Source organism: Abramis brama (assembly GCF_963993115.1).
Source record: "Abramis brama genome assembly, chromosome: 20".
In the NCBI taxonomy this organism is placed as follows: domain Eukaryota; kingdom Metazoa; phylum Chordata; class Actinopteri; order Cypriniformes; family Leuciscidae; genus Abramis; species Abramis brama.
Window position 1 is genome coordinate 31,983,459 of NC_139982.1, and position 15,000 is coordinate 31,998,458.

General features: G+C 36.7%; 1 protein-coding gene across 2 annotated transcripts in view; it reads left to right on the forward strand.

The window, feature by feature from the left end:
- The window catches only part of gramd2ab (GRAM domain containing 2Ab), a 33,451-nt gene that overhangs the window by 14,960 nt on the left and 3,491 nt on the right, over positions 1-15,000 (forward strand). The window contains exons 3-12 of one of the 2 annotated variants that reach the window (XM_084095963.1): positions 4,750-4,807; positions 5,398-5,470; positions 5,605-5,708; positions 7,460-7,558; positions 8,617-8,688; positions 10,052-10,114; positions 10,809-10,968; positions 13,218-13,268; positions 13,722-13,815; positions 14,426-14,533. In XM_084095963.1, coding sequence (XP_083952089.1) covers positions 4,750-4,807; positions 5,398-5,470; positions 5,605-5,708; positions 7,460-7,558; positions 8,617-8,688; positions 10,052-10,114; positions 10,809-10,968; positions 13,218-13,268; positions 13,722-13,815; positions 14,426-14,533 — 882 coding nt within the window. The remainder of the gene's footprint in view (positions 1-4,749; positions 4,808-5,397; positions 5,471-5,604; positions 5,709-7,459; positions 7,559-8,616; positions 8,689-10,051; positions 10,115-10,808; positions 10,969-13,217; positions 13,269-13,721; positions 13,816-14,425; positions 14,534-15,000) is intronic. The other variant, XM_084095964.1, reaches the window with a different exon arrangement.

Consider the following 15,000-nt stretch of genomic DNA (forward strand, 5'->3'; position numbering starts at 1 on the left):
TTCATTCTCGTGTTACGCATCATGTTTGAGCTTCTTCAAGAACCAATGAGATTCATTCTCGTGTTACGCATCACGTTTGAGTTTCTTCAAGAACCAATGAGATTCATTCTCGTGTTACGCATCACGTTTGAGCTTCTTCAAGAACCAATGAGATTCATTCTCGTGTTACGCATCACGTTTGAGCTTCTTCAAGAACCAATGAGGTTCATTCTCGTGTTACGCATCACGTTTGAGCTTCTGTAAGAACCAATGAGGTTCATTCTCGTGTTACGCATCACGTTTGAGCTTCTTCAAGAACCAATGAGGTTCATTCTCGTGTTACGCATCACGTTTGAGCTTCTGTAAGAACCAATGAGATTCATTCTCGTGTTACGCATCACGTTTGAGCTTCTGTAAGAACCAATGAGGTTCATTCTCGTGTTACGCATCATGTTTGAGCTTCTTCAAGAACCAATGAGATTCATTCTTGTGTTACGCAGCACGTTTGAGCTTCTTCAAGAACCAATGAGGTTCATTCTCGTGTTACGCATCACGTTTGAGCTTCTGTAAGAACCAATGAGGTTCATTCTCGTGTTACGCATCACGTTTGAGCTTCTTCAAGAACCAATGAGGTTCATTCTCGTGTTACGCATCACGTTTGAGCTTCTGTAAGAACCAATGAGATTCATTCTCGTGTTACGCATCACGTTTGAGCTTCTGTAAGAACCAATGAGGTTCATTCTCGTGTTACGCATCATGTTTGAGCTTCTTCAAGAACCAATGAGATTCATTCTTGTGTTACGCAGCACGTTTGAGCTTCTTCAAGAACCAATGAGGTTCATTCTTGTGTTACGCATCACGTTTGAGCTTCTGTAAGAACCAATGAGATTCATTCTCGTGTTACGCATCACGTTTGAGCTTCTGTAAGAACCAATGAGATTCATTCTCGTGTTACGCATCACGTTTGAGCTTCTGTAAGAACCAATGAGGTTCATTCTCGTGTTACGCATCATGTTTGAGCTTCTTCAAGAACCAATGAGATTCATTCTTGTGTTACGCAGCACGTTTGAGCTTCTTCAAGAACCAATGAGGTTCATTCTTGTGTTACGCAGCACGTTTGAGCTTCTTCAAGAACCAATGAGATTCATTCTTGTGTTACGCATCACGTTTGAGCTTCTGTAAGAACCAATGAGATTCATTCTTGTGTTACGCATCACGTTTGAGCTTCTTCAAGAACCAATGAGATTCATTCTCGTGTTACGCATCACGTTTGAGCTTCTTCAAGAACCAATGAGGTTCATTCTTGTGTTACGCAGCACGTTTGAGCTTCTTCAAGAACCAATGAGATTCATTCTTGTGTTACGCATCACGTTTGAGCTTCTGTAAGAACCAATGAGGTTCATTCTCGTGTTACGCATCACGTTTGAGCTTCTTCAAGAACCAATGAGATTCATTCTCGTGTTACGCATCACGTTTGAGCTTCTTCAAGAACCAATGAGATTCATTCTCGTGTTACGCATCACGTTTGAGCTTCTGTAAGAACCAATGAGATTAATTCTCGTGTTACGCATCACGTTTGAGCTTCTTTAAGAACCAATGAGATTCATTCTCGTGTTACGCATCACGTTTGAGCTTCTTTAAGAACCAATGAGATTCATTCTCGTGTTACGCATCACGTTTGAGCTTCTTCAAGAACCAATGAGGTTCATTCTCGTGTTACGCATCACGTTTGAGCTTCTGTAAGAACCAATGAGGTTCATTCTCGTGTTACGCATCACGTTTGAGCTTCTTCAAGAACCAATGAGATTCATTCTTGTGTTACGCAGCACGTTTGAGCTTCTTCAAGAACCAATGAGATTCATTCTCGTGTTACGCATCACGTTTGAGCTTCTGTAAGAACCAATGAGATTCATTCTCGTGTTACGCAGCACGTTTGAGCTTTTTCAAGAACCAATGAGATTCATTCTCGTGTTACGCAGCACGTTTGAGCTTCAGCAAGAACCAATGAGATTCATTCTCGTGTTACGCATCACGTTTGAGCTTCTGTAAGAACCAATGAGATTCATTCTCGTGTTACGCATCACTTTTGAGTTCAGCAAGAACCAATGAGGTTCATTCTCGTGTTACGCATCACGTTTGAGCTTCTTCAAGAACCAATGAGGTTCATTCTCGTGTTACGCATCACGTTTGAGCTTCTGTAAGAACCAATGAGGTTCATTCTCGTGTTACGCATCACGTTTGAGCTTCTGTAAGAACCAGTGAGATTCATTCTCGTGTTACGCATCACGTTTGAGCTTCTGTAAGAACCAATGAGGTTCATTCTCGTGTTACGCATCACGTTTGAGCTTCTTCAAGAACCAATGAGGTTCATTCTCGTGTTACGCATCATGTTTGAGCTTCTGTAAGAACCAATGAGGTTCATTCTCGTGTTACGCATCACGTTTGAGCTTCTGTAAGAACCAGTGAGGTTCATTCTCGTGTTACGCATCACGTTTGAGCTTCTGTAAGAACCAGTGAGGTTCATTCTCATTGTCAGAGTGAATTACTGAATTTGTTTTACGCTTATAGAGGAACTGTGAGTTGTGTGTGTTTATGCAATTTCTGTCATCAATGCAACAAACCAGAACAGTGTGTAATATATGTTGAAACGCTGGCCACAGCAAACAGAAGCCCTTTTGCTCAGATGTGTTTGTGTAAACATTGACGAGAGCAGACTTTTCCTCTCCTCTGATGGTTTTGCTGAACTATTTCTGAAAGGTTTCTTCTTCTTTTCAGAAAAAACATTTCATAAGGGATTTATAAATAACAAAAAAAGTTCTGAGAACATTCCCTGTTAGCTGTGATTACTCCATTCGAAGGATAATGATCGTGTTTGACGGCTGAAATGTGCTGTTTACTTGCTGAAATGATGGAATTACCTTCATCTGAGCCGCTTCAGGAAGGAAACGTGAGGAAACTTCTGTGAAGTCATCGGCCACCAGAAGTTATAAACAATGATTGATTGTTTCTGAGAGGAAGTTCAGGGAATTAGGTGAAGGAGCCAGGCAAATGAGGCGGGAAGACCTCCAGTTATATTGAAATATTGCAGTCACAAACATTGTGTTTTTGTGTCCAGCATTTTTCTGTAAGAAATGAATGAGAAATCACCATCGATTCACCAGTTGTTTCCTCTAGACCAGGGTTTTCAATCTTTTAGATGCCATGATCCACTAAAATGTGACCCTGGATCACAAAACCAGTCACATGTCGCACGGGTATATTTGTGGCAATAGCCAACAATACATTGTATGGGTCAAAATTATCGATTTTTCTTTTATGCCAAAAATCATGAGGATATTAAGTAAAGATCATGTTCCATGAAGATAATTGTTAAATTTCCTACCGTAAATATATAAAACATTTATTTTGTGAGTAGATGTAGCATAATCACGAACATAAATGAACAACTTTAAAACGATTTTCTCAATGTTTCGATTTTTTTGCACCCTCAGATTCCAGATTTTCAAATAGTTGTATCTCGGACAAATATTGTCCAATAGAAAGCTTATTTATTCAGCTTTCATATGATGTATAAATCTCAATCTAAAAAAATTGACCCATGTGACTGGTTTTGTGGTCCAGGGTCACATGATCATCGTTGTGTGAGGGACCACGTCCTAATATTCAAAAGGCTGGTTTCGTGGGTGTGTGTTTGTTTAAGTTGGAAGACATTGAGGTTTTGAACTGGTAAATAAATATGAAAATGCACTTTGTACATTTGCACGTATTTGCCTGCGACTGGAGCCAGAGTGATGCTTTTGGGGTTCATGTCTGTTTGTATGATCATTTATCTACACACATTTTGCATGATATTTGGGTCTCGACAGAGACATTACGTGGTGAAATGCACATCTGTGGGGTTTTTTTGTGAATATGTTTGACCATGTGTTTGATTTCACTGAACTGGAACAATTTTGCATTGCAGGAATATTCATAAAGAGAAGATTTGCATCCACATGTTTAACACAACATTTTACTGATATAGATTAAATTGTGTTTTCCAGCAAATTTTCCAGTTTAAATATTTTTATTCAGATTCATTTTTGCTTCTTTAGTTTTGGCTTGGTCAGTTTTTGCTGTAAAGTTGTTGTTTTTTCTGACATTTTTTCCAGGTCTTTCTGAATTATTATTTTTTTTAACTGGCATTAAAAAAAATAAGAAAAATGTGTGTGTGTTTATATAAAATATGAAAATATGAATTAAATATTAAATATAATAAAAATATTTTATATAATTTTAAATTATATATATTATATTATATAATTGTTATATATTAATTGAATAAACAAATGTGCGTGTATATATCATATTTTATATAATAATTGAATATTAAATATAATATACATATTTTATATAATTTTAAATGATATATTATATAATTAATATATACTATTTTTATATATTAATTGAATATAAAATTAATATTTTTATATTTTTAATTATATATATAATATTTTAATTCATGTATATATTAATTGAATGTAAAATATTATATAAATATGTTAAACAATTTCCATTTGTAATGTATGCAATATATATATATATATATATATATATATATATATATATTTATTTATATATATATGTATGTATGTGTGTGTATCTACAGTAGTAGTAGTAGTAGTAGTCAAAAAAAAAATGTATTATACATTTTGTGAATAAATAATTTTCCCACTAAAATATTTACTATTAACACCATTAGTAATAATTGTACTTTATTTGTGTTTTCAGGCTCCAGCTGATTGACGATCTGTCTTATGAAGATGTAAAGAAATGCTACAGGGGTTCAGTAAGTATATTTCATGTCTAAATCAGATAATATCCAGCAGATGAACAATAACTTGTTGCCTAAATCTTTGTGTAACGTATGATTCAAAGTTACTGATTTAAAAAAAAAAAAACTTAAAAGCACACCTGAAATGCACTGGATAAAAGTATCTTTAGATCTCGCATTAATAGTTTCTCAGTTGTGTTTATCAGTCATCCATGATGCAAGATTGTGGTTAAACATTACAAAGCCTTGTTCCTTATGGGCCTCTCACCAGTTCAGTCCCAGTTTTAATGATGTCAAAACCCATCGGGCGCTGGGCGAACACAAAGCCTTCGGTGGTTTTTATCAGGTGCAACTGAATCAAGAAGTTTCCAGCGTGGGAGTTTCCCACACGTACTAAACGAAACGCTTCCTGTCATGTGAGAACATCAGTCAGTGTAGTGTTGCACGGCCTCTAGAGAAGGTTTCTCAGCTGAGAGTGTTGAGAAAGATAGAATAAAGTTAGGATTTTCAGCGTCTTTGGCATGAAGATGTCGCTGTGTTATGCATGAAAGGAGAGGAAGATTAAACCAATGCAAAAGTCTCCATCGACATGTTTCTCTTCACAGACCGTCAGCAAATACAACTCTCAGTACCACAAACTGTTCTCCACCGTCCCGAAGGAGGAGATCCTGATGAAGGGTAACGTATCGGATTCGTGATGCTGTGTCTTCCGTCAATATCTAGATGCGTAAACCACTGCTATGCTGGTTTCATTTGGATTTGTCATCAGATTTGGACTAAATATGTGTTGTATTTCACACTGTTTTCTCCAGTGTATTCCTGCGCTCTTCTGCGGGACATTCTGCTGCAAGGACGGCTTTATATCTCCCGAAACTGGCTGTGTTTCTACGCAAACCTTTTCGGCAAAGACATTAAGGTTTGTAGGGAATACAGTTACACTTTCTTTAACGTCCAAAATAATGTGAGATTCATCAGCGATCAAATCTGCATCAGTGTTGGTACTGTTAGCTAAAACTATTAAAAAATCATTTTTGTACATTTAAAAATAAGGCTGAATTTATATAAATGAAAAACTTCTAAAACTGAAATAAAAATAAAGCTAAATAATTATTGCACGTAACAAAATGACTTAAACTAAAATTAAAATATACGAATAAACGTTCATTTTAAAATTAGGGCTGTCAAGTGATTGCGAATTTTTTTTTTTTTTTTTATCTAATTAATTACATGCAATTTAATCGCACATCAAATTTGGCTGAGAAATTACCAGCAAAAGATCATTTAAAGTCATTATTGTGTTAAATGAGAAGAGCGTCAAATAGACATTACTAAAGTAGCTTTAGAAAAAAAAAACATAAACATAATTTATTTCACACAAACATTTAGGCTTCTATGGCCATAAAGGTGTGTAAATGATTATAACCTTTAAAGATTTTTTTATTCAAATGGAAAAATGAAATAATTTTTCGTTTAAAACTAAAACTTGCCAGTAGGTGGCGGTAAATGTCTAAATGAGTGAGTCATTGAATCATTCATTCATTCAAACAGATGATTCATTCAGGAATGAAGTAAATGGCTCTCTTAATGAACGAGTCATTGAATCATTGTTTCACCCGATCGATTCACTCAATATGCGGATTCAGAAACGGATTCAACGGTTCTGCTCTGGCTTTATAGGGAATATCACAAAAGCAGATAATTTTGTGTCTAAAACATAACACAATATTAACTTCTTATTGTATAAATGTAATGTATGTATAAAATCAGCATCACATTTGCATTTGTGCTATTCGGGACAAAAATAGCACTTGTGTGATATTACTCAACTATATCATGATATAAATATGAGACAAAAACTCACACAGCCTATTTTTATCTCTTCTCCCATGACATATTACAGAAATATTTAACAGTCATTGATATTTTCTGTTGTGCGTTATAATGTTTTAATGCCTAATTATACTTTTAGCATGTAAACAAACTAAATATATGAATATCTGCCATCATATTAAACTTCTGGGGATTTTAAGAGGTGATTTCCATCTGGAAATGAATAAAATCTTTCCAAAAAAAAAGGGGAAATCAGGAACGTCATGCTTTTAATAAAACTCTTTCGTCTGATCCGTCTGCATCAGGTGCTTGAAAACTAATTCAGAATGAAAGAAACTAGTTGATGTTTTTTTTTTTTTCCTAATTTATTTTAATTTATTTTAATTTTTTCTGTTCAATTATTATTACCCCTATGTCTTTTTTTTCATGCATATTTGTTAGGATGTGTTTTATTTGTTTGCATTTAAAAAAAAGTGTAATTACAAATTATCTTCTGCTAAAAAACCAAATGAAAAGATTCAAACACAGAATTTAAACCCGCCGCTTTGTTGACTCCACTGATGTTCAGTTCAGGTTTGGCTAAATTTGGATGAGTTTTTTCCCATTTTTATCTTCCGTTCTGTTTGTTTTGTCTTTGTTTTGTTTGTTAACGCTGATAGAATGATAGAGTACAAAGATCCAGGATCTTCAACTCTGATACAGTTCTTTAGATCATTTAGCAGATGCTTTTATCCAAAGTGAAAGTCCTCATAACAACATAATATGTGATGTTTTTATTGAAGAGTGATAGTCGATATGATTCTTCTAATCATGTGGTTGTTGTGTTTGGTGGTTCAGGTCGCCATCCCGGTGGTGTCTGTGCGACTGGTGAAGAAACACAAAACTGCAGGACTGGTTCCCAACGGTCTCGCCATCACCACCGACACCAGCCAGAAGGTGAAGAACGCAAGCGGTTCACACACACACACACACACACACACACACACACGATCTGCAGGTTCACCAGTGTCATCAAACACTGATGATGCAAAACACAGTTCAGAAAGATCACTGGATACAGAGTCCATCGTGACGGCAGATTTCATACTGTATTTGCCAAGAACAAAAACAAATCACAATTCAGATCCCGTTGATATCTTAATTGTATCACCTAGACAGCTTTGACATAATTATATATATATAACTCACTTATGTTTGATATTTATTTCAGAAAAAAAAAAAATCTTTTCTTATGTCATTTTACTTCTCTAGTAAATGCTTCTTGATTTAAGAATTTTTACACATTTGGTCTGTAAACAAGACAAAAAAACTGAGTGAGAAAAGCATTTTGTGCAGTGATACAGGGCTTGACATTCACTTTTTTGTTTTTATAATATTTTTAATATTATCTCATAGTTTGGCATCAGGTTTATTAGGCTACTGTCACTTTAAGACCAGACGCACGTATCCATTATACTGTTACACGTGTGTTTTCTCTGTTTCTCGACTGTTTACGTTCACTTAAAACACAACTGACTGTTTACATGAATACTCGCCAAGACTGGCATTTTGACATTATTTTGTGTGTTTGACTATTTTAGTAACTAAATTTAGTACTGAGAGGCAACTTCATGTGCCAAAATATTCATCCGGATATTCATATATATATATAGTATCTATAATAAACACGCATACATATATATATATACTTATATATATTATTTAATTAATATCATCAAACATTTGAGAAAACGTAATACTTATTTAAAGTCCCCCTGTAGTCAATCATTTTATCCCTAAACTCATCTTTGATCACCAGAATGACATATTTAAAAGTTTTTTCCTTGAAAAAAATGTCTTCATGCCTTAAAATATCTTGACTGTAACTCGACACCCTTGCCTCATTTAGTATGCGTGGTTCTATGAATATGCAAATGAGCCCCGCCTCCACTCACTCACTCACTCAGAGATCCACTGGTTTATTCAATTGTAACAAGTTTCTTTCTCTTTGTCAGTATGTGTTTGTGTCTCTGCTGTCGCGGGACAGTGTGTATGACGTGCTCAGGAGGATCTGCACACACCTGCAGGTGACACACACATTATCAGGCTTTTGTTGCATTAATGTTGCTTGCAATATTGTATTATAATAACTAGGGCTGTGAAGTGATTAATCGCATCCAAAATAAAAGATTGTGTTTACATAATATATGTGTGTGTAATTATTTTGTATATATAAATACACACACACATGCATGTTATACAGTACCAGTCAAAAGTTTGGAAACGTTACTATTTTTAATGTTTTTGAAAGAAGTCTCTTATGCTCATCAAGCCTGCCTAAAAAACAAAAAAACACAGTAATATTATGAAATATTATTACAATTTAAAATAATGGTTCTCTTTTTTAATATACTTTAAAATGTAATTTATTTTTGTGATGCAAAGCTGAATTTTCATCAGCAAGTACTCCAGTCTTTGGTGTCTTATGATCCTTCAGAAATCATTCTAATATGCTGATTTATGATCAATGTTGGAAACAGTTGTGCTGCTTAATATTTTTTTATAACCTGAGATACTTTTTTCAGGATTATTTGATGAATAAAAAGTTAAAAAGAACTGTATTTATTTAGAATAGAAATCTTTTGTAACAATATACACTACCGTTCAAAAGTTTGGGAACAATAACTATTTTTTTTTAAAGAAATTAGTACTTTAATTCAACAAGGATGCGTTAAATTGATAAAAGGTGATGGTAACGATTTATATTGTTAGAAATGTTTTTATTTTGAATAAATGCTGTTTTTATGAATAAATGCTGTTAACGTTTTACTCATCAATGAATCCTGAAAAAAGTATTCCAAAAAAATATATTAAACAGCACAACTGTTTCCATCATTGATAATAACTGAGTATCAAATCATCATATTAGAATGATTTCTGAAGGATCATAAGACACCAAAGACTGGAGTACTTGCTGATGAAAATTCAGCTTTGCATCACAAAAATAAATTACATTTTAAAATATATAAAAAAAGAGAACCATTATTTTAAATTGTAACAATATTTCATAATATTACTGTTTTTTTGTTTTTTGTTTTTTTTTTAACTGCAGGCTTGATGAGCATAAGAGACTTCTTTCAAAAACATTAAAAATAGTAATGTTTCCAAACTTTTGACTGGTACTGTATATTAAAGAAAAATGTGTTATATATAAAATATTTATATTTATATGTAATATAAATTATATATACAGTTTATACATACAAATATTTCTTAAATATATATATGCATATGTGTGTGTATTTATATATACAAAATAATTAGACACAGCACACACACATGTATTATGTTATTTTGGATGCGATGAATCGTTTCCCAGCCCTGATAATAACTCAGCGTGTGAGTGTGTGTGTAGGAGAGCAGAAGGTGATGTGTGTGTTTGATCCTCAGGTGAACGGGAAGAAGAGTTTGAGTCTGAAGCAGTTTCTGGAGGAGCCGGGATCTCTGTCCACGGTGAGAGAAACACTCGTGCTGGGCGCTGTGACCAAACATTTATATCACAGTATTTTTCAAAATTATACCCGATTCACGGTATATGACGGTGTGTGTGTATGTGTGGGTTTTTGTGAGTGTTAAACACATTTTCTACTGATTGAGAGAGGAAATCCTGCAGTAGATTGACTTAGAATGCCCTATTTTACTGTCATGAGTCGATATTGTAGAAAAATGAAAGGGTAAGTTCACCCAAACATGTAAACTCTGTCAGTAATTACTCTCCCTCATGTTGTTCAACCCTGTAAGACGTTCATCTTCGGAACACAAATGAAGATATTTGTGATTAAATCTGAGAGCTGCCTCACTCCTCCATAGGCTTCTCTGTTACTGAAACTTGCCGGCCCGGAAAGTTAGTAAAGACAATGTTTATAATAGTCCAAGTGACTACAGTGGCTCAAACTTAAGTTTATCAAGCGACGAGAATACTTTTTGTGCGCAAAAAAACACACAAATAACAACTTTATTCAACTCTTCATGTTCTTCTGTGTCTCTGAGTGAGTTCACGAGTGTAACAGCGCAGCGCTTCTGGGTTGTACGTCAGAACGGAGGCTCACGATTGGCCGACGCTGGTCATGTGTGTGATGCTGGCCAATAGTGAGCCTCCGTTCTGAGACGTAGCAGCATTTCTAACTTATGTCTCACTTATGTTCAGGATGAGTTCCCGGTGAGCGCGGACTTCACGCCGGTGTTGACGTGGCGGAGGAAAGCGTCGGCTCCATCAGTGTCTTCATCTCTGCCGGATCTGCTGGGAAACTCCACGAGCAGCCTGAGCGCAGCAGACACACCGTACATCACTGAGACGCCACTGCAGGGTAACACACACACACACACACCGTACATCACTGAGACGCCACTGCAGGGTAACACACACACACACACACACACCGTACATCACTGAGACGCCACTGCAGGGTAACACACACACACACACACACACACCGTACATCACTGAGACGCCACTGCAGGGTAACACACACACACACACACACACCGTACATCACTGAGACGCCACTGCAGGGTAACACACACACACACACACACACACCGTACATCACTGAGACGCCACTGCAGGGTAACACACACACACACACACACACCGTACATCACTGAGACGCCACTGCAGGGTAACACACACACACACACACACACACCGTACATCACTGAGACGCCACTGCAGGGTAACACACACACACACACACACCGTACATCACTGAGACGCCACTGCAGGGTAACACACACACACACACACACCGTACATCACTGAGACGCCACTGCAGGGTAACACACACACACACACACACCGTACATCACTGAGACGCCACTGCAGGGTAACACACACACACACACACACACACACACACACACACCGTACATCACTGAGACGCCACTGCAGGGTAACACACACACACACACACACCGTACATCACTGAGACGCCACTGCAGGGTAACACACACACACACACACACACACCGTACATCACTGAGACGCCACTGCAGGGTAACACACACACACACACACACCGTACATCACTGAGACGCCACTGCAGGGTAACACACACACACACACCGTACATCACTGAGACGCCACTGCAGGGTAACACACACACACACACCGTACATCACTGAGACGCCACTGCAGGGTAACACACACACACACACCGTACATCACTGAGACGCCACTGCAGGGTAACACACACACACACACACACCGTACATCACTGAGACGCCACTGCAGGGTAACACACACGTTACACACACACGTTACACACACACCGTACATCACTGAGACGCCACTGCAGGGTAACACACACACACACACACACACCGTACATCACTGAGACGCCACTGCAGGGTAACACACACACACACACACACACACACACACACCGTACATCACTGAGACGCCACTGCAGGGTAACACACACACACACACACACACACACCGTACATCACTGAGACGCCACTGCAGGGTAACACACACACACACACCGTACATCACTGAGACGCCACTGCAGGGTAACACACACACACACACACACACACACACACACCGTACATCACTGAGACGCCACTGCAGGGTAACACACACACACACACACACACCGTACATCACTGAGACGCCACTGCAGGGTAACACACACACACACACCATACATCACTGAGACACCACTGCAGGGTAACACACACACACACACACACACACCGTACATCACTGAGACGCCACTGCAGGGTAACACACACACACGTTACACACACACTGTACATCACTGAGACGCCACTGCAGGGTAACACACACACACACTCACACCGTACATCACTGAGACGCCACTGCAGGGTAACACACACACACGTTACACACACACGTTACATCACTGAGACGCAGTTTTAAATTTAATTTTAAATTATATATTATTTTATGATATTATCAAATATATAATAAATACATAAAAATAAATAATTTAAAATAATAATATAATAATAATTTATTCATATTTTTTAATAAATAATCATATTTATTATATAAATGCTTATGATATATACATTCTATATGGTTATTTTATTTATATACAGTATTATATATATATATATATATATATATATATATATATATAAAGAATTAAAACTGACTAAATAAGTATAAATAATTATATACATGTACATTCGTATATTTTACTCGTATATTTGACTCTTGATGATCAGGTGAGCAATTATTTTCATTATTCATAATGGAAAAGCACTTGATCCTCTTAAACTGTAACGCAAACACCATCATTCAGAATCTGTTGAAATAAGCAGATGTGTGTGTGTGTGTGTGTGTGTGTGTGTGTGTGTGTGTGTGTGTGTGTGTGTGTGTGTTGACTCTGCGTCCTGCAGTCGAGAGCTCTTCTCTGTAATGAACTATTGTTCCTGTTCTTCACGTCTTTGTCCAAATATTTGTGTGTTGCGGCTCGTATTCGGCTCGTGAAGGGCCGGGCTCTGGGTGAAAGGTGAAAGGTGACGCGAGACTGTTGACACACTGATGTTTAGGATAATGTTTCTGACTCGAGGCTTTTATCTTCAGATGTCGTGACGAGTTATGAAAATATCCACACGTTGTTTGATTATGAGGAAGGTGCGTTGAATTTTACATGCTCAGTTTGACATTTGCATTCATTATTCAGTGATTCATTACTTCTATGAGCTCATTGTTTCTGCATTAAATTATATCATTGTTTAAATTAATAAATAACTGTGATTTTGTACATTTCTGAAATGCATAACTTAGACAGTTTCCTCTGATAACAGATCACTCTAAATTGTCATGCATTTTCTGTAAAGCTGCTTTGAAACGATGTGTATTGTGAAAAGCGCTATACAAACAAATGTGAATTGAATAGAATTGAATAGAATTGAATAGAATTGAATAGAATTGAACTACGACACCAGGAGTTAAAAACTGTGTCCAACAATGGGGCCGGTTTTGTGTTGCACAACGATGTATTTGAAGTGAACGGGTGTGTCTTCTGCAGGAAACCCATGAAGAAACAGAATTAAACAGAATTAAATGTTTGTTGTTTCTCTTCAGAACGACGTCTCGAGTCCGAGAAGATTCTCCTGACTGAACCGGCCTCAGAACTGGGTCACATGGAGTATCACCTGCTCAAGTTCTTCATTCTGCTGTCAGTCTCACACACACACACACACACACACACACTGATTAAAGGGATTATGTATAAACTAATAATTTGAGTTTGAGATAAACACTTGACCTCAACTCGACAGAAATTCATTTACTTTTGTGGTGTTTTGTCTCGACCTGCTGCTGATTTCAGTTACTCAAAGTTTATTAATATTTTTTATGTTTAAGTATTTTAAAAATATTTCGTATTTCCATGCAAAATCACCTTATTATCTGCCCTGATGTAATGTAGTCACATGACCTCTTAGTGAAGTGCTGGATGAGTGTAACCGATAATTAATAATAATTATTAATTAATGTTTTATTATAAATAATAATGTATAATTATTAACTATAAATAATTCATATTAATTATTTTATTATATTATATCAATTATTTATTATAATAATTAATAATGGAAGTCTAAACTAGCAGATTTGATTACTTTTTCAACCAAGAACAAAAACATAATTTTATTTTTATTTTTTTAAGTCAAATAAATGTTTTTATAATTATTATAAATAATAATGTGTAATTATGAATATATTTGTAATAATTAATAATGTCAGTGTGAATGGATGTTAACCGGATGTGTGTTTGTGTTTTACAGCATTATTTTGCTCATCATTTCATCCTGTTATCTGGCGTTCCGGGTCTGCAGTCTGGAGCAACAACTGTCTTTCCTCAACACACAGCCAACAATGTCCATGAGAGAGAGGTACACACACACACACACACACACACGCATACATACACACACACACACACACACACACATATAAATACGCACACACACACGCATACATACACACACACAAACACATATAAATACACACACGCAAACACATACACACAAACACACACATACATACACACATACACATACACTCTCACACACGCTCACTCATACTCATACTCACTCTCACTCTCACACACACACACTCTCACACACGCTCACTCATACTCATACTCACTCTCACACTCACACACACACATGCTCACATGCTCACTCATACTCACTCTCACACACGCTCACTCATACTCATACTCACTCTCACACACACACTCTCACACACGCTCACTCATACTCATACTCACTCTCACACGCTCACTCATACTCATACTCACTCTCACACACGCTCACTCATACTCATACTCACTCTCACACACACACTCACACACGCT